We start from the raw sequence: 24306 nt of genomic DNA, 5'->3' as shown, positions 1-24306 counted from the left end.
ACAAATTTGATTAAAAATACTATACTAAGTAAATTAGAAACATAACAAAGATAAAATATATTTCATAACCACTTAATAAGAACACACGGTATCACAGACAAACCTACAAATAAGTCAAAATCCATCATGCCTTTGAGAAGCAAACAGCCATATTTCAGGAGCTGCCACAACGGGTGAGTATGCTTGAAAAGGTCAGTAAAAGAAATAATTCCTGAAATGTAGCAGCAATCTTTTCAGCAGTTAATAAAGGTACTGATTAATTCATGATTGATATGGCCTGAATGAATAATTCTATTTATTACAGGTTTTGAGTTCAGCATAGTTGCAAGCAATGGACTACATTTTTGAAGAAATGTTTTTCCTAAATCCTTTTGATGGCTTTCTCGCGGGTAAAAAATTTCAAATGTAAAGTAGTTCCCTGGTCAGTTCTCCAAGTGGGGATTACTCTAAGGAAATCATCAGAGAATATAACAACCATATCTTTTAATCTGGACATGGAATTTTTGAAATGTAAATGAAAGCGTTGTGCTTGGCAATTTAAAGTAATATTTTAGTTAAAGTTAGATATAGTAGAATTTATCAAGGAAAAATAGAAAAATAAACAAGATTTTTGGCCAATGAGTTATAATTTAATTACACAAAAATCAAAATTCAAAAAAAGGAAGAAAATCTGGAATGGGATTAATAATAAATAAGAAAATATGGCAAATAGTATTTGTTACAAACAGTATAGCAAGAGAATTATTTAGTCAGGATAGATTAAAGCCTACATACAATATTAGTGGAAGTGTATATACATACCAACCTCTTCAACAGAAAATAAAGAGGTAAACAAATGAAGAAACAGTTGATTTAATTTTAGATGAAAGGAGATAATTTAGAAGTAATAGGAAAATGGAATACCATAGAAGGAGAAGGACAAGAAAGAAAAGTAGTTCGAGATTATGAGCTGAGTGAAAGAAATGAATGAAATACTTATATTACAGGTACGAAGGAATAACTTGCATAGAGAAGAAAGATCTAACATATGACAGGAATTCATAAACAGTCTTCATAGAGATGAAAGATTATCTGGTAAAATACTAGAGAAAGTGAAATTGTTTGATAATGATTTCAGAGTAGTGACTACTCTATCTGAATTCGATAGAACTCTGAAAAATTTAAGAATAAAGTTGCAGGAATTGATGATACAACATCTGAATTAGTGTGCTACCTGGAAGAATTAGAACCGAGTAAGCTTTATGTATTAGTGTGTAAAATTTATATGACTGGGTTAATATTATCAAATCTAAAAATAGATTAAATTTTTTCTCTATCAGAGAAGAGAGGAAGAGATAAACATGAGATCTATTTTACCATACAATTAATATCTTAAACATTAAAATATTCATTAAAGTAGTTTAGAGGAAAACAGAATGTTTGGAAGGTGTATGAGATGAACTTCATCTTCAGAAACGGATTGCCTACAAGGGAGGACATTCTGGCCCTCGGAATTCTTTTTAGAAAGGAGTCTTATGAAGAATAAATTTTGACTCCCAACATGACATTCTCAGTTTAGAGGAAAACATTTGATAAGCATTATTTAAAATCTCTATAAAAATTAGATAGCAATTATAAAAACAGAAGATGAAAAAAGACTTGCTTTGATTTAGAAAGGATATATTTGATAATCAAGGATATTATCATATGTTCTCAATAGTTTTCAACTGTATACAAGACGCAGTAAAGTCATTGAAGGGAAAATTTGAAAATAGAGTAACGGCACAAAGAGAAAGAAAAATTAATATATTGTTTCGCTGATGACATCTTTTGGCAGATACTAAAGAGGAATAGAAATGACTACAAAAATATTAAATCTTTTGTTGAAATTCCTATATTATTAGTAAAACATTTACAGTTTTTTGATTACTGAAAAAGAACTGCTTCAACCCCATTATGATAGGACAAATGGTAAATGAGATAGTTTCGCTTTCTTATGAATTTGGAAAATTTGCTTAAGTTTCTAAAACTGGAATTGCCGCCACAAAAAAAAGTAATTTTATAAATTTATAAGAATAATTGTAAAATAAAATTGATTTCTTGAAACCGGTCAAGCAGCTATTAATATTTTCTGGAACTTTTGAAATGGACTAAACCTAAAACTAGGATTTATTCAGTTTTAACAAGTTTCAGTTTGATGCCGTATTTACACAATTCTAAGAAACATTTTGTGGCTCATCAGATTAGATATATTAGATGCAATAAATATGGATAAATTAATTAAATATATTACTTTGTCTTATAAATTCATATCGAACATATAGATATTTCTTATATATTTTCAAATATTAAAATATTATAATATAAAATTGAAAGGTAACATAAAATTTCTGAATATGCAGACAATTTATATATGTTTGCGGTTCTTTTAGTATTAAGTCGCTCTAAAATATCCTCTATAATTTCTGCTGGAAAGAAACCGAACAACTCATAAGAGTTTAAAATTTATTTGGACAACTATAAAATTCATAATTAATCAGTAATCCCTGATGGTGGAAGAATAATCCGAAAGCGTTTCAATAGTCAATACTCACAATTGGTGGTAAGTTGATACTTTATTTTTATATAAATTGTATAGTACCATCAGTGCCAGATGTTAAGAAAATTAAATTCATAAGAGTTATTCAGCTTTTTGTAATTTTTATTTGACAGCTGTCTATAAAAGAGGGTGAGTGTGGCATAGCAGTATCGACTAACTTTGAATTTTTTCCCACTTACTGCTTTAGCAGCTGGACCATACTGACTAAACTAAAGTCTATGTAATTCTTATAATGCTGGAAATGACTTAGGGTAAATTTATTTAATGTTAAATAATCAAAAAATATAGTTTAGTTGTGTACATCTCATAATTTAACAGGATATTTATCTGTTGAGAGCCAGACTAAGGAATGATTCCTGAAAGAGGGCAGCAGCTCTTTCAGTAGTTGTTAAGGGCGTGAGTCAGAATGACTTAAACGGCCATATCAACATCACTCAGTCCTCTGAGTACTGCACAGCTGAAAGCAATGGAAAACTACAGCTGCTTTTTTTCCAAGAAAATGTGGCTCTCTGCATTTTCATATAGCAACGATGGAAGCGCCTTCCTTGGTAAAATATTCTGGAGGTAACCTAGTCTCCCATTCGGGTCTCCGGGTGGGGACTACTAAGGAAGGGGTCACCAGAAAATTAAAATATAACATTCTACGAGTCTACGAGTGGAATGTTAGAAGTTTAAAAAAGGTTGGTAGGCTAGAAAATTTAAAAAGGGAAATGGATAGGATAAATGTGGATGTAGTAGGAATTAGTGAGGATCGGTGGGAAGAGGACTTTTGGTCAGGTGATTTTAGAATAATTAACTCAGCTTCAAATAATCGGCAGGCAGGAGTAGGTTTCATAATGAACAAGAAGATAGGGAAGAGAATAGAGTATTTCAAAACGCATAGCGATAGAATCATTGTAATAAGGATAAAATCAAAACCTAAACCGACAACGATTGTTAACGTCTATATGCCTACAAGCGCCCATGATTATGATGAGGTAGAGTGTGTAAACGAAGAGATTGATGAAGCAATTAAACAAGTAAAAGGAGATGAAAATTTAATAATAGTTGGAGATTGGAATGCAAGCATTGGAAAAGGCAAGGAAGGAAATATAGTGGGTGAATACGGGCTGGGCAAAAGGAATGAAAGAGGGGACCGACTTATAGAGTTTTGCACGAAGTATAATTTAGTAATTGCCAACACCCAATTTAAAAATCATAATAGAAGAATATACACTTGGAAAAAGCCAGGCGATACTGCAAGGTATCAGATAGATTATATCATGGTTAAGCAAAGATTTAGAAATCAACTCGTTGACTGCAAAACTTACCCTGGAGCAGACATTGATAGAGACCATAATTTAGTGATAATGAAATGTAGATTGGGGTTTAAAAACCTGAAGAAAAGGTGTCAGATGAATCGGTGGAATTTAGAGAAGCTTGAGGAAGAGGAGGTAAAGAAGATTTTTGAGGAGGACATCGCAAGAGGTCTGAGTAAAAAAGATAAGGTAGAAAATGTAGAAGAAGAATGGGAGAATGTTAAAAAGGAAATTCTTAAATCAGCAGAAGCAAACTTAGGCGGAATAAAGAGAACTGGCAGAATACTTGGGTTTCAGACGATATATTGCAGCTGATGGATGAACGTAGAAAATATAAGAATGCTAGTGATGAAGAAAATAAAAGGAAGTATCGGCAATTAAGAAATGCTATAAACAGGAAATGCAAACTGGCGAAAGAAGAGTGGATTAAAGAAAAGTGTTCAGAAGTGGAAAGAGAAATGAACATTGGTGTAATAGACGGAGCATACAGGAAAGTTAAGGAAAATTTTGGGGTACATAAATTAAAATCTAATAATGTGTTAAACAAAGACGGTACACCAATATTTAATACGAAAGGTAAAGTCGATAGATGGGTGGAACATATTGAAGAGTTATACGGAGGAAATGAATTAGAAAATAGTGTTATAGAGGAAGAAGAGGAGGATGAAATGGGGAAACAATACTGAGATCTGAATTTAAGAGAGCATTAAAAGATTTAAATGGTAGAAAGGCTCCTGGAATAGACGGAATTCCTGTAGAATTACTGCGCAGTGCAGGTGAGTGAGCGATTGATAGATTATACAAACTGGTGTGTAATATTTATGAAAAAGGGGAATTTCCCTCAGACTTCAAAAAAAGTGTTATAGTCATGATACCAAAGAAAGCAGGGGCAGATAAATGTGAAGAATACAGAACAATTAGTTTAACTAGTCATGGATCAAAAATCTTAACTAGAATTTTATACAGAAGAATTGAGAGGAGAGTGGAAGAAGTGTTAGGAGAAGACCAATTTGGTTTCAGGAAAAGTATAGGGACAAGGGAAGCAATTTTAGGCCTCAGATTAATAGTAGAAGGAAGATTAAAAAAAACAAACCAACATACTTGGCGTTTATAGACCTAGAAAAGGCATTCGATAACGTAGACTGGAATAAAATGTTCAGCATTTTTAAAAAATTAGGGTTCAAATACAGAGATAGAAGAACAATTGTTAACATGTACAGGAACCAAACAGCAACAGTAATAATTGAAGAACATAAGAAAGAAGCCATCATAAGAAAGGGAGTCTGACAAGGATGTTCCCTATCTCCGTTACTTTTTAATCTTTACATGGAACTAGCAGTTAATGAAGTTAAATAACAATTTAGATTCAGAGTAACAGTACAAGGTGAAAAGATAAAGATGCTAGGATTTGCTGATGATATAGTAATTCTAGCTGAGAGTGAAAAGGATTTAGAAGAAACAATGAACGGCATGGATGAAGTCCTACGCAAGAAATACCGCATGAAAATAAACAAGAACAAAACGAAAGTAATGAAATGTAGTAGAAATAACGAAGATGGACCACTGAATATGAAAATAGGAAGAGAAAAGATTATGGAGTTAGAAGAATTTTGTTATTTGGGAAGTAGAATTACTAAAGATGGACGAAGCAGGAGTGACATAAAATGCCGAATAGCACAGGCGAATTGTATTTCACTCAGAAATACAATTTTTTTTACATAAAAAATTAATTTAAATGTCAGGAACAGATTTTTGAAAGTATATGTTTAGAGCATAGCTTTATATGGAAGTTTCACTTCCATATAAAGCTAAGAAAATTGAGGCAATCAATTCATCAATTTAAGGCAAATAGATGAAGAAAGAAGCATTTGGAAAAATATAGTTAAAAGAAGAGACAGACTTATAGGCCACATACTAAGGCATCCTGGAATAGTCGCTTTAATATTGGAAGGACAGGTAGAAGGAAAAAATTGTGTAGGCAGGTCTGTGTAGAGGGTATACTGAAATGAAACGACTAGCACTAGATAAGGAATCTTGGAGAGCTGCATCAAACCAGTCAAATGACTGAAGACAAAAAAAAAATAATTATCTTGAATGAAAAACAGTTCATCAGCCAGCTGTCTCATTTCTTTAACACCACCCTGGAGATGTTTCGATTAAGAATATTATGGATGCAGAAAAACATTTTTTTCTCCTCGTCTTTTTTGTTGTTTTTAATATTTATTGTTATTTTTAAATTTATAAAAATAAAATGTAAAATTTATATAGTTAAATACAATTTATGAATGCTCTATATATATATATATATATATAGAGCATACATATGAACCAGTCTCATTACTTTACTTACAGACCTCGTATACATACATATATATGTATATATATGAGGTCTGTAAATAAAGTAATGAGAGTTGTTCAAAACTTTTTATTTACAATTCAATTATACAGGACTCTATCACCTTTGAAATAGTTCCCTTGGGAAGCCACGCAATGCTTCAGACAGTTTTCCCACTCTACATAGCAGTGTTAGAGAAACCGGAATATCTTTTAGATGGTAGGGTACATATTTTTTATGTTTTCTACTGTTCCATAATGGTGTCCTTTCAGGTATTTTTTTAAAGTTGGGAACAGGGAAACATCACAGGGACTCAAGTCTTTGTCAAAAATCCATTAATTGAGAGAGCAGTGTAACAACGTACATTTTCATGATGCAGCATCATGAAAGAAATCAAAACCATGCTAATTTGTTTCTCCGATAGTAATGGCATTGTCCATAAGGAGTTTTTGCCTACAGGACAGACTGTATCAATATGTTTACTGAAAAATTCTTAAAAGACTGCGGAAAAGAGTTGCCTGCTTGAGACTAGCCATCAAAAACAACTGGATGCTGCATCATGACAAGGCACCTTGCTACACTGCACTCTCAATTATTGAGTTTTTGTTAAAGAAAAACATTCCTGTAGTTCCTTAATCACCTTATTCACCTGACTTTAGTCCCTGTGACTTTCTCTTGCTCTTGACTTTAAAAAAAAACACCTCGAAGGACACTATTTTGGAACAGCAGAAGACATAACAAAAAATTTAACCGATCATCTTAAGTATATTCCGGTTTCTGAGTTCCAACACTGCTATGAAGAGTAGGAAGACCGTTTGAAGCATTGCGTGGCTTCGCAAGGGAACTATTTCGAATGTAATTGAGTCCATGTATAATTGGATTGTAAATAAAAAGCTATTCTGAAGCATTCTCATTATTTTATTTACAGACCATGTATACTAGCTCTCCGTTGCAGCTTCATCCGGGCTATATGGTTACTTGTGTTTCCCATAGCAATCAATCTTTTATTTTATGTTTATTAGTCAAGTAATCGGATGTAGGTGCAGTCAGTTACACATAAAGTAACGTGGCGGTGGCTGTGGTGGTTGAGCTACAGCGCCGTACACCTTCGTACCCCTTGAAAAAATCGGAATAAAAAAAATCCGAAAATGGCTTTTAAATATTTATCTGAAAAATATTTGCAAGTCCAAATCTACTGAATGTCTTGTTTATATAGTACGGACTGGGAAAATTTGCAATCATTATTCAAACATTTTTTTACCTTTCTTCATCCCCTTTCAAGATCAAATTTCAACAGTCTAGAAATTGGTTTATTGACGTGAAGATTACACTCACCAAAACTCGAATTGATTTCTTCATTTGTTACTTAGTAATTAAAAAGTAACAGGATTTTAAAAAAATCCAAAAGTTAATTTTAACCCTTGAAACTTGGAATGAAACTCAAAAAATCTAGAAATTAATTTTTAGATGTTCGTAATCAATCAGTACAAACCCAGCTCACACAGACACTCACAGTTCACGATCCATTAATTCAATTAATTAAAGTTTGTGCTTCAACCGGCAAATCTCCACTATTACATTATATACATATAAATTTGAGACATTTTTCGAGATGAAATATACCCAAAAGAAATATATCTTAGTTACGCCAAGGAAAATTGATAAAAATTTAGTTGCAAAAGATCGGGTAGTTTTTTGTTTCTCCCGAACAAACAAAAACCCTCTTCCACTTTATATAATAGTATAGATGTAGATTACTTCATTTAAAGTAAATTTAATTCTATTATTATGAAATATTATTCATTCGATTGTTTCGAATCATTCAATTCAAACCCTTTCACAGTACATTAATTCAATTCATTAAAGTTTTTTTTTCAACCGGCAAGCATTCACTACTACATATATATTTATATAATACTTTTTTCGAGATGAAATATATAGAAAAACCTTCTGTCAGTTATGTTAAGAAAAATGGGTAAAAATTTAGTAGCGACAGATCGGGTAGTTTTTTCGTTTATCCTGAACAAAAGAAAATCCCTCTTCCTCTTTATATAATAGTATAAATATATATTTGAATTTCCAAGTATTACATTGGAGTTATTTTAAATTTCGAATTATATTAAGAAATTTTTATTTTTGCTTAATTAAACTTTATTCTACTTTCTGTATAGCAAGCCATGGGATAAATAAATGAAGTAAATAGGTTAATTGTTTTTAAATTACAAGAAGCCCTACAAAATTTACTGTCTAAAGAATCTTGGCATCAGAAATCATATGGTATCCTTTCTGAATGAATATTTGATATCGTTATTTTGTTGAGTTGATTTTATTTGGTAGACATCGACTACGTAAAATGATGTTAACAGAGTTGGATCTTTATCTTATTTATATTTAAACAAATAGATTATACGAGTATATCAATAGAACAATATGATGAATGCGTTTAAATTTATATGGTTAGTCTAATTTTCTATGGATTTTAAAGTAACTTATATTAATTTGGAGCCATTTCTAACAACGGTCATTCTGGGCGATAATCAGAGATATTCTAATTGTAAATTTCTAATTAATTATTTATATATATTATATACTCATACAACAGTAACAGTGTCCAGATTGCATCACTAGCTGGTTTTCTGCAACTTTATTTTCTCTCCGCTTCTTTATTTCCTTTTATATTATGACATTAAAATATTATTAATATTATGACATTAATTTATTTTATGTGATAAATAAAATAAATTTATTAAAAATTTCTGTATTCATTATGATTAGACGTAGATTTTTTCATGTAATAAGTACAAATAAAATTCTATATTAAACTGTTATGAAAATAAATTGGGGAAAAATGTTACGCTGAAAATTTTTGTTTAAATATTTTAGCTAAGATCAGAAACTAAAACGAAAAATGTAGTCTTAGTTAAGATCAAAAACGGAGAAAAATTTTATATAAGAAAATAAGTACATACGTAAATTTCATTAAAAAAACAGAAAAAAATGATAAGTATTAATTGATATTGATATTATTCAATAACAAAATTTTTTTTGCTAGTTATGGATATATTTCTTTAATTAATAAGTCTACACGAATTACTTCCAATACTAAATATTACATTGTTCATATATAGTTAAAAATTAAAAACTGATTTAATAAACAAACTTAATGGTTACCACTTTTGCTGATCATTTTCCAATTATATACGTCATTGAAAGTTGTTGGACTGACGGTAATTTAAATAATTTGAATACTGATAACACCAAATAAGTGGCAGTAATAATTACTTAAATGGTAAGTAGTTAATACTAACCTAAAGAATCAAAATTGAAATTCGATTTGAATTGTGAAGCCAAGAAAGCGTTCAATAATTTTTATGTTATTATTGATAAACAATAATAACATAATTCTCATAAATTTGAAAAAAAAAACTTTTATTAAATTGAAACTACAATTAATTTAAGGTTTACTAATTTCTATTAGAAACACGGAAAAATTGTATCGTATTCTCTAGTATCAGCCTATTAAATATATTATATATGTGTGTATATATATAGATATTACTGTCAGAAGAATTGAGAGGAGAGTAGAAGAAGTGTGGAGAAGACCAATTTGGTTTCAGGAAACGTATAAGGAGGACAAGGGAAGCAATTTTAGGGCTCAGATTAATAGTAGAAGGAAGATTGAAGAAAAACAAACCAACATACTTACATACTATAGATCTAGAAAAGGCATTCGATGACGTAGACTGGAATAAAATGTTCAGAATATTAAAAAAATTAGGGTTGAAATAAAAATGTAGAAGAACGATTGCTAACATTTACAGGAACCAAACAGCAACAGTAATAATTGAAGAACATAAGAAAGAAGCTGTTATAAGAAACGGAGTCCGACAGGGATGTTCCCGATCCCCGTTATTTTTAATCTTTACATAGAACTAGCAGTTAATGATGTTAAAGAACAATTTAGATCCGGAGTAACAGTAGAAGGTGAAAAGATAAAGATGCTAGGATTTGCTGATGATATAGTAATTCTAGCTGAGAGTGAAAAGGATTTAGAAGAAACAATGAACGGCATGGAAGAAGTCCTACGCAAGAAATACCGCATGAAAATAAACAAGAACAATACGAAAGTAATGAAATGTAGTAGAAATAACGAAGATGGACCACTGAATGTGAAAATAGGAAGAGAAAAGATTATGGAGTTAGAAAAATTTTGTTATTTGGGAAGTAGAATTACTAAAGATGGACGAAGCAGGAGTGACATAAAATGCCGAATAGCACAGGCGAATTGTATTTCACTCAGAAATACAATTTTTTTACATAAAAAATTAATTTAAATGTCAGGAACAGATTTTTGAAAGTATATGTTTAGAGCATAGCTTTATACGGAAGTGAAACTTCCATATAAAGAAGGAAAAATTGTCCAGGCAGGCGAAGTTTGGAATTTGTAAAACAAATTGTTAGGAATGTAGGATTTAGGGGTTATACCGAAATGAAAACTAGCACTAGATAGGGAATCTTGGAGAGCTGCATCAAACCAGTCAAATGACTAAAGACAAAGAAATATATATATATATAAATAATATATAGTATCAGGTATGAATAAATAACATAAATATAATATAAATAATAGATAGTATCATAGTGCCAGGCATTGCATTTTCACACACGCTACAGATCATTCATTTCATCCTCTGAAACAATACTTAATGGTGGTCCAGGAGGATAAACACACAAAAAAAAGAAAAAATCCTATAATGTCAAAGAACTTTATAAATTACTCATAGAAGCAGAAAATCGACAGGCTGTAACAAATCATTCTTATGAGATAGTAAATATTTTAAATCCATATTTTATTAATATTGGATATTCTGCAGTAATCGTTATATTAGCCCAGTGTCAGTCTGATACCAATCGTTTCCTTTTAATGATTGTTACATTTTTCCGACCAGTAACTTCTGGTGAAGTTGAAGAATTGATTATTGAATTTAAAGATTATAATTTGTTTTAAATTCATAGTATAATTAATAACATATTAAAAAATACTTTTATATTTATCAACCTCTTTCTCATATTTCTAATTTATGCTTTAAAGCCGGTGTTTATCAAAAAATCGTTTAAACATACTATCATTATTTAGTTACGTAAAAGTAGTACCAAAAATTATAGAAGAATTATTAAAATCATATAAATGAATTTTATTAATAGGTATTGAATGTTGCATGAAAACTGGAGTTTGGAATCAGAATCGATCTTAGAGTTAATACTTTATTTTGAATTAAATTGTATTTTGGAAAACTAGACACCAGTAATCATGTTATTGGATTTTTTTGAGGAATAAAGAAGACTTTGTGTATTAATGATTTTATTTAATAAATTGGAGAGTATCAGTATGAGAGAATTTGGTTGATTAGCTTTATTGTGTTTCTTATTTGAGGGAAAGAATGAATTGTTAGAGTGAACGATGTAGTGAGTGATGTTAGTTCACTGAGGTCTGGTGTACCTCAAAGTACTGTTTTTGAACCAATTTTGTTTTTATTACGCATCAATGACATTACAGTTAATATTTAAATATAAAATTCTTATGCTTTGTTGACAATACCTTTACTGTATTTTAACATTATTCGTATGAGAGCAATAGATTTAGAACTGTCAATACCTACTAAAGTCAATTATTTTTACACGGATTTGAATACTAGATCCTGGATACCGGAGTTCTTTGGTTGATGGGGTTTAATTAACCACACATCTCAGGAATGGTCGAACTGAGACTGTACAAGACTATACACTTGATTTACACTCATACATATCATCCTTTGAAGTATTATCTGAACGGTAATTACTGGAGGCTAAACAGGAAATAGAAATATTTAGAACCGTTAAAAACCGATTGAATAGGCTAATTTGAGTAGGATTTGAATAGGAAAAACTAAATAGTGCATTTTTCTCACTAGGAAAAAAGGAAAATCTTCAATACTTATAATTTAGTAGTGTTACATAACTGATCTGAATTCACTGGCTACCTGAACTGCATGAAGTTTGGGTTCACTGATTCTGTATAATATATCAGTAAAACATTTAGTTAAAACATGAAACTCAACATATATTTTAAAAAATTATGCAAGTAGATTCAGGAAAATTTATACAAATTATAATCCTTAAATCAATTTTTCCCGAACCGCATCTAAGAGAATAATTTGTTATGGTCTAATTTATTATTTAACTGAACCGTTTACATATGGAGTTATTTGCTTGGGATAGTTCGAATTCATTGCACCTTAATTGTATAATTATCATAAGTTTCTTTGCCAAGAATATGTTTAAGTAAGCTATATTTTTGTTCAACTGGAACACTTCAACTTCATTTCAGAAAATAAGACCACACCTCTTGATGTTATCATTATTAATGCTTTGAAATATTACTATTATTATTATTAGGTATTCTGTTGTGCATATATAAATAACACTTAACGTTGCACATGAGCTAACAGATAATTAAAAACCAGATTGTTCATTGAATTTTCCTGGTCTTTTTTTATGACAAATAAATTCATCACATAAACTCGAATCTTGGGCTAGGGAATTGGAATAAAATTTTTATAGTGTATGGAAAATGTTGTACTTGACCCAAACCTACGATCTTTGATATGGCACGGATACAGAACCTTCTGAAAGTAAGGCAAGAAGCTATTACTCCGCCAACGAGGATGGAAATATGATAAAAGTGAAAGAGTTATTTTTTTTAAACAAACTCAAGGTTTGTATTTAAAGTATTGTATCAAGATTTGTTGTGTTAATGAATAATAAAGAAATAAAAATATTCAACATTTTTGTTAATATCATATAAGTGTAAATGGAAACAAATAATTTCATTAGACAAGAAATACTACCTTAAAATTTATTCTTTATTTTTGAAAATATCTGATGATAATTAAAGGAATCGGTCAATCTCTTACATTAATATACGATCAAATATCAATTAAACCAGCCATTCGATATTTGAAATCGGTGGGTATTACCTTAACTATGCAGTTTCTTATTTCTTTAAATGTGATAAATTAAATCATTGTTATAAGAAAACAAAATTCCATGTTAAAATAAACAATTCGAGTATTTTTCTGTTTATTTAAATCTAAATATGAAAAAAAAGAATTGGTTCAACGATACACAAATCCACAAATAACCCTTTATATTTATATCTCTTTACAGCTCAGCTCAATTACTAATTGAACTTAATTTACTATCATTTACTACATTATTGTAATTGATTCGTTTGTAATAATTTATAACATTTATTCACTATTAAACTATTTATATCAGTAGTACATCATTTAGGCAGCTGCTAAATTTAAATCTTGGTTAGCGTAAATTATTCTTATAGCAATTTTTTTTATGATTAATAACAGCTTAGCAGCTGTCGTTTACATTACGTTACAATTATTAAATTCTTGTTTATAAATATAACTGCGATTGTTTATTTAGAGATTTTATTTTAATTTATCTAACGATCTACCTGCAAAAAAAAACAACGACGTGAATCTTGCTCTCAGTATTATTTCATACAGCACATTTTCCTTTGAAATCCACAACTTCATCTTATCAATTCAGTAATAAGAACTCTTACAAGGAATCTGATAGCTATAGATTATTAATAATATTGTGTTTACTTATACTTCAATTTCAATTCAGATGCATCTATGGAGTATATTACGATACTTTATACAGTATATTACTACTTTATTTAAATATTTATTTTATTGTTTATGATCATATTATAATTACTACGAGATGTACTAATAAAGTACCTTTAAAAAGTATTTCTATTTTTAATTTTCTAAAGATATTTTACAACTACTACGTGCTGTACTTTCTATGAATACGCCACTGGGAGTCTGGCTAAACGGGTTGTAATTCAGATGTTTACATCCATAAGCCTCACAATTCGTGGTATGACATGGCTTTAGAAACTCTAAATTGTACATAGTTGCACTCTGCGATATTTAATTTATAGCAACGATTGACGGCAAATTAGGAAATCTTTAAGACCGACTTGATAGTCATTTATTCTTCCATACTCTTCCTGAAAATTATTTAAAATAATTAAGTCTTAACTAATTTCATTAAAAAATATTTATATTCCACAATTTTCCTGTTGCTTGATAATGTTATATTCGTGTACTTCTATCATTTGAATATTGAATATTGCCATTCATAAAAATCATAAGCATACAAGTTGTAAAAAACACATCCAAGGATGAATTTATTTAAATAGAATAAAATTACGACATAGGATCCTTAATTTATATTTTCCCAGAACTATTTTTAAAGTACTTCTTTAAAGAATTCCCAGGAAATTAATTTTCACGTAAATCTATTTTAAACTACCACTTATTCATAATAATTTTTGTATTAGTTGAATTACAGATACCGTTAATTCATTAATTGTTATTAAATGTTATTAAATGTATACATATTAAAAATATGTATACATTTTTTCATGAGATTGTTTTTCACTTTTATAAATATTAATTATGCATAATATTTTTGTGAAACTCTACAAAATACTTTTGAAATCCACTTATTCAAAAAAAAAAACTTTATACATTACCACATTTGATGAGTTTCAAACAAGAGATAACATATTAAACACACACATATATATATATATATATATATATATATATGTAGCCTGTGACACCTCCGGTACCGTAAGGATTCCAACGCAGGGTCATACATCTAAATCGGTTCAGCCGTTAAGTTGTTACGTGGAACAAAAACACATACATACACCGTAAATACATTACACTCCTTTTTGGGCAGTAGTATAAAAATTTTGATTTTTCTATCTGGAAATAATTTCGCCAACCGTCTACCAATTTATTATCAATAAATGAATATATTAAATGTAAGTTGCGTGATTGAGACAAATCGCTTGATACTTTTTAACTAAATTACACGTTTGAATAACAAAAATATACAAAAATTCAAAACGATTATAAACTACGTGAGGTAATTGTATCAAAAACTTGAAATTGTAGTAATTAATTGAATTACAATTTTACACTCTTTTACTCTTATTTAAAGCTTTATGTCATTGACAGAACACACATTAAAATTTTTTTTTTGAATTTATTTATTTACAAAAAATTCGTTGTGACATAGAAGTAATAGTCCAATAGAATATTGGAACTAATAAGTAGCAAAATATTTAGTTATACCACCTTTTGGATTTTTCGAGCTATTTTAAACACTCTTCAAGTGACTTGATTTCGTTTAATTTACAAGTTTTACAAATTACTTAATTTTAGTAATCGGAAGCATCACTTCTTAATACTTCTATTCCTAATACTTACATTATATGCCTTGTGTTTATAACTCATGAGTGCAATAATTTATTCTTCATTAAAATATTATCATTAAATATTTAAGATCGTACCATAATCAGAATCTTACGTCAATTTCACTGTAATAATTTATTTATTATATTAATATATATCTTAAAAATAAATTTAACCAAATTGAATTATTACCCAAATTATTTAATATGTTACGGTTTCAGAAAAATTGCATTTATAAAAACGTTTTATGGAAAATGTTGGCTAATTAAAAAATCTTGTATAGCGGCCGGTGTATATCTGTGCACATTGCATGCGAGAGAGATAGATTGATAGGACGGGTGGAACAGTTGAATGTCATTCCTTTACGAAAACATCTCTTGTAGCTCCGTATACTTACATTGTCAGAGTTATATAAGATATTTTCAGGACAGTTAATAGCGCGGTATGCCAGCCTATGTGTACAGCAATACGTCGCCCGCTATAGCTCCGTGAAAAATAGATCCCGCTTATTTTGTACTGAATTAAAAAAAATTAAGTTTTAACGAATGAATAAAGTTAAAACGGTATTTTTTGTGGCAATTAATTATTTTGTAAATTTATCCGATGATAAAAATACTTTTAGTGTAAGTAAAACTATAATTGCTGTTTTCAAGGACACCAAAAATCTACACTCAGATGTTACCAAAGATACCTAAGTGTAAAAGAGGTGCTTACATTATATTCCTAAGTTTTTTCACTTTTTTTAAATATATATACATTCTATATGTTTCAAATGTTTTAATTTTAGTATACCAGTATACAGTAAAGTATATACTTAGAATGGACAAAGAGCAATCTCCAGGCGGTAAGTTGTTGAGTGGGATTAACAGTCAAAAGCTCTGCCCAACAACTGTACACAACTGTAAAGGCATCAAATTTGAAAAAATAAAAGTAAAAAAATCGTTACACTTATGTAATTCTACCACACAATAAGGAAATTTACTACAAGATTTCGTAAAATTTTCTTACACGTTTGGTTATAACAACATTCTAAATACACTAACAAATGAAATGCGAAAACAGAATTAAAACAGAAATTTGCTCTCAAGGTCATTAAAATAAAAGATGATTGTAATAAAATAATGAAACAACAAGGTTCTTATGTTTTAAATCAGTTTAATACATACTGAAATAGTACGTAAGCCCTTTTATTTCTATTGCTTAATATGCGCAGAAATCCTGGCTGTACTGAAAGTCTGAAAAAATTATTCTAATTAGAAAAGTTTCAGTAAACATAGTTGAAGAATAATTTTTCAGACCTTGACTATTTCCTTTGACTTTCAAAGGCAGCAAAATTCAAAAGAGAAGAGTTCGTACAATTGCAAAATAAAATTAGAAAGCACGTGCATATGCTATACGAACAGTTATGGGTCCGTGTACGAAGTCTGATATCACGCGCAGCTCTCTGGTAGATTCTTCATAAGAATCTACCAGGTAAGTAAATCAAAACTTTAATTGTGTTAGCCGTATGTGATCCGGAGATTAAAATTATTGCTATGAGCAAGCAAGAAATCTTTTACCAAATTATCTCAGGTTTCAACCTAAATTATCTCAAGTTGTCCTCTAAAATGCGCAAATAAACGGGCTTGAGCCGATTTCCTTTTCCACGGATATTCTCATATTGGGCGAGTTCTAGGCTGGGTTGCTATCATTTGGTGGAGCAGCTATGGATTCAGACGGTTGAAGCCGTGTAATTACACTGTGGTATGATTGGGGTGTTCATAAAACCCACAGAGTTCCAGATAGGTTCATTTCTTTTAGTTATTTTTTTTCGGCGTGACACTGCCGGTCGACTGATGAATTCCTCAGGTGGCCCCCAATCTTTTATCTGCAACTAAAACGCCCGTTGTGAAGAGCTGTTAATCTTGTTCATGGCTTACATCGAAGAAATGCGGTTAGCAGAACGAAGTCTTTTATCTAACAATTTGATAGTTAATATTATGTATATCAGATTTGGTAGAATCTGGAGTTCTAGCAAATCAACGGTAAGGAAATGAATACGATGTTGCAGGTAATATTTGGAAATATTAAAGAAGGTTAGCAGAAAGAAGATTAAAGAGAAACGGGCGTCAACACCTGCGGAAAAAAGGATAGTGGCTAGCTCCATCATGGAAGAAATGAGGAGAGAATGGTAGATGCGGTGGGACACTAGTGATAGAGGCCGATGGACACACCGCATAATTGGGGACCTGAGAAGTTGGTGCGAGAGTTGGTCCATGGCTCGCTGGATTACTGTCTCACACAGTCTAGCGGGCCATGTAAAGTTCAGAGAATACCTTTTTAGGTTTAAGTTAGATCACTCCGCTAGTTGTCCGGTGTGTAAGACAAGAAAGAGATAGCATATCACGTTTTCTTTCGCTGCCCCCGATTTGAGGATGCAAGGAGGGAAATATTGGACACTGTAGATAAAAGGGAAATATTCCTTCCAGAGGAACTGCAGCAGATCATGTTGGAAAGCGCGGAAAACTGGACGACAGTAGCAAGGTTTGCTAAGAAGATCATGAAGGTGTTGTTCATCTGGGAGAAATCTCGCAGGGGTAGAAGGGGTTGTCGGAGGGTGCGGGGGCAGACAGGCACGTGGTTAAGAGCCTAGGGGGTTCTCCGTACGTGTGGGGATTGCCTGGGTGCGATGAGGTCGTGGGCACTCAGGTCCCGCGTCCGATGGTGACCCGTGAGGTAAGTATACTGTAGTGTTCGATTGTCTGTTAGGTGTTTATGTGATTTGATGTGGCTGGCTTTGATGTGATGTATGGAGTGTGCGGCGTGAGATATGTTTTCTGAGTTATGATTGGATGTTGTGGAGTGTGTGGCGTGATTTAGTCTGATGTTTGGTATCTTGTGGGTGTGAGGTCCGTGTCTGTTGACTGTGGTGTCTGAATGTGAGGGCGTATTCCCCCGTTCCTGAAGTAATGCACACCAGCTGTACCAAGAAGGATGGGTAACCAGGGGTGGAGGTTTAGTCGGTAATGCGCAGGAACACATACGCATTTAATAATATTTTGTGGAAGCTGTTAGCGAGCCTGACACTGTCCAGGCGCCCGTAAATGGATTTCCACAACCTCTTTAAAAAAAAAAAAAGGTAACATTTGGCTTAAAAAATCATATCAGGAGTATGAGTTTATTCTTGGTTGTATGGATATTTTGTTTATCGCATTTTTTTAAATCTTAGATTACGAAAAATTAGAAAAGATTCGATTACCAGTTTTCACATTCAGTATAAAATATAAGTTTCAACACAGTACTATTTCAACACAAGACTTAGAATCTTAAATATACTCTTTCAAACTGTCTGAAACTATAAAAATATACGTATTTTTAAAAGTTGTATTTAAAAATACAAATTAATAAAAATAAAAATTTCAAATTAATGGAATACTTTCTTCCAAATGCTTTACGGAAATTACTCCTTCTTCACTGAATTTGTAGGTATCATTATTGTTAATACCATCCGTCATAAATATATTAGAAAATATATTATAAAATATATTATAAAATAAATATATTATTACTTGTTTTCAAATAATATGTCGAATCTACTTTTTATTTCTTTATTTAAAATATATATATTTTTTGATTGTAATATATTAGTAAATTTCATTGTGTACACGTAAACTGGGAATATGACTTTTTCATTCTTTATTTTAAATTGGAATGTTATTTATTATTAATGTTGCATCTATGTCCTGAGTCTGAGGTTATTAGATAGAAATTGATCTATTGTTGTATTTAGTACCAGGATGTATTTATTATATTTGTGGATGAATGTGTCTCCAATCCGTCCGATGTAATATTTGTTAAAATGATTGCAGTTTAATTTTGGGTTTCTGTGTTTGTCAGTTTCCTATATGATTATAAGTATTTTATTTTTTTAAATAAACCAAACAAAAATCAGAATAACGACGCCTTTGGTCAGTAGGACTACAAGCGTACTAGATTTTATAAAAGGAGATTAAACGAATGCAGCATAGTTTAATTATTAATTAATTACCTACTAAAGAGATTTCGAAACATTTTTAGTAATGCGGCTACTAATAACAGTAATATCGCTGAGAAAGGCTTCTGGCCTTTTGAAAGTAAACGTTTCATTAATTTAACAGTGTTTTAATATTTAATAATTTTAAAATGCTATCATAACTGATGTTGCACAGATTATAAATTATAATTTAATAATATTCGTAGAAATTTTCTCCCAAAATTTTTCTGTATTGTAGTTTATTTTAAAAGGCAGATTTAAAAGGATATTAGTTTGGTTTTGATATTGTTAAGGACGGAATTTAATTTGAAAGTTCTGATATACCCAATTTTAAATTTTTATTAAAATACTGATTTTTTTATACGCTTAATTATCTAATAGTTTAAAAAAATTCTTAAACTAAAACAAAATTATAGTAGGTTCACTAGCATTGTTACTGCTGTGCTAACAGAATTATCAACAATACCTGGTAGTAAATAATATCTTAAGAAACAGAAGATGAAGAAAATTATAAAAATATTGATTGTTAGCCGTATTCCATGATCTTTTTCAGTGAATGTAACACATATGCCATAAGGAGGGGACCATTCTCATTGACTAGTGAGTTTCTTTATATAGAACGAAAATAAAACTCAAGAAATGGTAGCGACCTTTGTTTGCTCCAATTTTAGATATTGCGGTAGTCAATGCTTACAGACTCGGCCAGTTTTTTATTCTGATGTAAAGAAATCAGTTTACAATATGAAAAAAAAAAAATTTATTATTGATGAAAACGGATCGATTCTATTTCAAAATAAATAGGTGTAAATCTATAAAAATTATTCAATTGCTTAAAATTTCTCTTCCAGTAAGTTTTTGAGTATTAAGATGAAAATAAAATTAGTATTAACGACAAAATAAAATTAAAAGATACGTAAAGTTCACATTAGTGAAAAGAAAGCAATGTGTATCTTACGCTGTAAATGAGTGGGAATGACATAATTTTGTATTTTTTGGAACGGAAAAAAATGATATCACTATAATTATATAATAAAGGAGAATCATAAAACGTTCACATTAAGAAATTGAAGTGACTTCTGTAAAGTTTATGCAAAAAGTCATCTTTAGTTAAAACATTTGTTCATTTAAGGTTTAATGTTTTCTGCTCATTAACGATATTATGATGGATAGCTTTTAAAGTGATTAAAAAATGATAGTTGCTTCATTAAATAGATTTATTAAAAAGATCGTAGTGTTTCATACCAGAGCTAGATGTTTTAAAGAAATTATATAAAGAGAGCCACAACCGAACGTTTTAAACGTCCTCATAATTATTAAATTAGACAAAAATGAACTTTATCTGATACGTTTTAAATATTCTTGATTGTTAAACGGACTAAACTCGGTTTTATGTGTGATCTAGATCTATGACAACAAATCCAACTGATGTGTTATTCATTCTCAACTACTGACCGATATCAAATTATAGTTGTAATTTTTTATTTTATGAAAGATAAATTTCATAGCAAGAAAAAATGCCAATTATGATCGGGATTTGAAAGAAAACCTTTCGGATAAAAGGCAAAAATGCTGCCATTCCACTGAAGAGATCGAAGGACTTTTTGTAAACACGAGTGAAATAGTTTTATAATTACTGGAATTTAAGTTTTCTTAGAAAAAAGCACAGGAAAAATTCACTTTTGGCACGCCGGAAGGCGGAGGTAGATTTCACTGGTGCTAATAGGGAATAAAAAAAAATTTCCACCTTAAAGTTAAGAAAAACTTTAAATTTACTCAATATGACAGTGGTTGCATGTGAAAAAATGTCACATTTTTAGCATACGGCAAGCCCCATCTTCTTACAATTCCAACAATATTTTGGTCATCCCTTGCCGTAACGGTTGGTCATATCAAAAATTGTTTCAGACAAAAATTTTAGATAATGTCTAGAGGACTAACAACCGATTTAAACTGATTCGATAGTGGCCCTATTAAGGGAGGTATGATAATTTTTGTCTTCAAAACCCCATTTTTTCCACCCCCTCAACCAATGGTTGGTGATATCAAAAAACTTGTCTTACATAAGTTTTAGGACCTTATGCAAAGAATAGTAGGAACTTTAAACGAATTCGATATTGTACTTAATAAGAAAGTTATAGCGATTTTTTTTCCCGAAAAACCCTCATTTCCTTCCCCACATTCTGATTTTGCTCATTAACGAACTCGATCGAGATTTTGGTTCGTTGTATTTTATATATCAATTTGAAAGTGATTGGCTTAAAATTACGGTAGTTATCGAGTCTACAAGAAAGTGAAATATAAGTGAGATATATATATAGATATATAAATGTTTGTATACACTTTTGAACTGACGGTGGTTTAGAGGTCTGGGGATTGTGAAACGCGAAGATATGTCGATATTTTCCGGAAGTCGAATTATGGTACTCGTTACAATAGATAGATCTCACTAAAATGAGATTTTTTTAATAAAATACATGTTTTATTTATCAGCAGATTAAAATTGCTTCGTTATTTTAGATTAACAGTAACAATAATTATATTTTAACTGTTATTGTATATATCATTTCTGTAAATTGTTTTTATGGTTATTTTTTCACATTTTTTTTTTGTATTCGTACATTAATGAGTTTGCGGAGAAATGATGAAACTGCTTCTGTCTAAATATTAAGTATAAACATAAAATTAAAAATACAGCAAAACTATTAATAGATGAATTCATAATCAATATGATAAGGCAAAGCCACCTGTTGATTTTATTTTTAAGTAAATGGAATATTTCAAATTCATACAGAAAGTAGGTTGACATATGATATTTTAAATAAATTCCTTATCTTTTTAACAATAATATTATTTTAAAATCGAGTAAAATTTATATATGATTTAAACTTTAAAATTATAATTAATTTAAAGTAACCAAAACAGAATAATCAAGAAATATTTTAGTGTAAATTCTCACCGTTAAACAATTTAATAATCATTAAAGAATTATCTAGTTTTATACAATGAAAAAATAATGTACCTGTTTGTAAGCAAAGAGCAGCAACAGCTAGAAGAAAGACTATCTGTGACATGTTTACTACTGGGGAGCCGGCGATCGAATGACGACTATTCTTGGAACTGAAATTATTTTTCGGGTGGGGGGAGGATAGGCAGAGCGCGCTTAGGTGTTTTCGTTTTACCTTATTCTTTTGATCTCTTTAATGTTTAATAGGGTGGATCGTATTATTTTGTTGAATGATAAATTGTAGATAACAATAGTATTATGCTGAACAGCAAACTGTAATTTTTAGTAAAGTCAAGGTTAAATGATTTCCACACCATAAAAAAAAAAGGTTAAATGAAACCAAACCGTTATCTTACAATGGTTTAAAAAAGTTTATAATTTATTTATTTAATGGAAGCAGAAAATTCAAAGAAAACACTTTTACATCTAAAACTGATGAAAATTTATGTTGAAAAATTCTAAATATATCCTTTAACTTAGATTTTAATTTAATTATGTTAAAAACCCTTTTATTATATGCAGCAAGTCAAAATAAATCCTTGAAATAAAATTAACTTTAAGGTCTTCACTGTTGTAGAATTTGTCAGAAATTCATTTATTATCTGGGATATAATGAGAGATAATTTTTTTGGCGATATCAATATTTTGAAAAAGTCTAATGAAAAAAAAATATCAACCTAAATGACAAGAGAGCAGAAAAAAAATTATATGCAGATAAATTTTACCTGTAAAACGTAAACCTAAAACAAGTTAAATAATTTTTTAGAGATATTTGTGTATTTAAATTTCTCTTCCTAAATTAAAAAAAGAAAAAAAATCTGTTGTAATCCAATCTTTAGTTTTTAGTTTCATAAGAATTGGTCTGCAAGTTGAATTTTTAAATCATTTACTGGATAGCCAAAAAATGTTTTAACATTTTAAAAATTATGTTTAGTAAACTATACCGTAAATTAAAACAATCTAGACCGAGAATAAAAGCTGATATATCTTTTTTCAATAGCAAACAATATTTTCAAAAACTGTGTTTACAGCTGATCATTAATTATAAAGTAAAAAAGCTTTTTTAATTTAGAGATGGCTATTTTCTTGTAGGAATAAGATCAGTTTAGCTACCTGTTTTATCATCCCAATTTTCTTCATTTAGGTATTAATCCTACTCTTGTCTAAAAATAAAATCCAAGTCCTATTTCCTCTTTCTTAGTTAATATGATTCTAATTCCTTAGCCTTCATGTTATCAATCATATTCAGCTCACTTATCACCGATGATTTCATGCACTCATACGTACGTTCGTATGCACGGTTGTAAAAACAAATAAGCTTAGAAGTATAATTTTATTTTTTTTTTTAAATAAATTTTTCCGGATATCTAAAAATACTATCATTTTATTACATTCGACTGAGTCGAATTACATGGAATTGAATTTATATGAATTTTATTAACTTTTTGTTGTTATTCATAGGTTTATTAAATTAATCAAGATTATTTATTAAAATTATTTTTCATAAGATAAGAAAATAAGTAAAGTTATAAACATAATTTTCAGCTTATTATTAGGTGAAAGGTTATATTAAAATTGCAAGGAGTAGCAAAATCGTTATTAGCCGTAATTTTGTATTTTTAAACAAAATCTGTATCGTGTATAATTCTAACTATTTAATAAATAAATTAACATATTTAGCGATTCTCATAAAAACATACTTAAATATTTTATTAAATTTCATATATTAATTTCTATAATACTG

At 29.9% G+C, this 24306-nt stretch overlaps 1 protein-coding gene across 1 annotated transcript in view; it reads right to left on the bottom strand.

Annotated features, from left to right (window-relative positions):
• LOC142320284 (UPAR/Ly6 domain-containing protein crok-like) overlaps positions 1–22722 on the bottom strand; it is a 66464-nt gene extending 43742 nt beyond the window's left edge. The window contains exon 1 of the mRNA XM_075357985.1: positions 22578–22722. Within this exon, the coding sequence (XP_075214100.1) occupies positions 22578–22629 (52 nt within the window). The 5' untranslated portion in view covers positions 22630–22722. The remainder of the gene's footprint in view (positions 1–22577) is intronic.
• Positions 22723–24306: the final 1584 nt, after the last annotated feature.

Source organism: Lycorma delicatula, chromosome 1 (genome assembly GCF_047948215.1).
Source record: "Lycorma delicatula isolate Av1 chromosome 1, ASM4794821v1, whole genome shotgun sequence".
Classification (NCBI taxonomy): Eukaryota; Metazoa; Arthropoda; class Insecta; order Hemiptera; family Fulgoridae; genus Lycorma; species Lycorma delicatula.
Note: the sequence above shows the minus strand (reverse complement) of the source record. Positions and strands in the feature narration are given on the sequence as shown.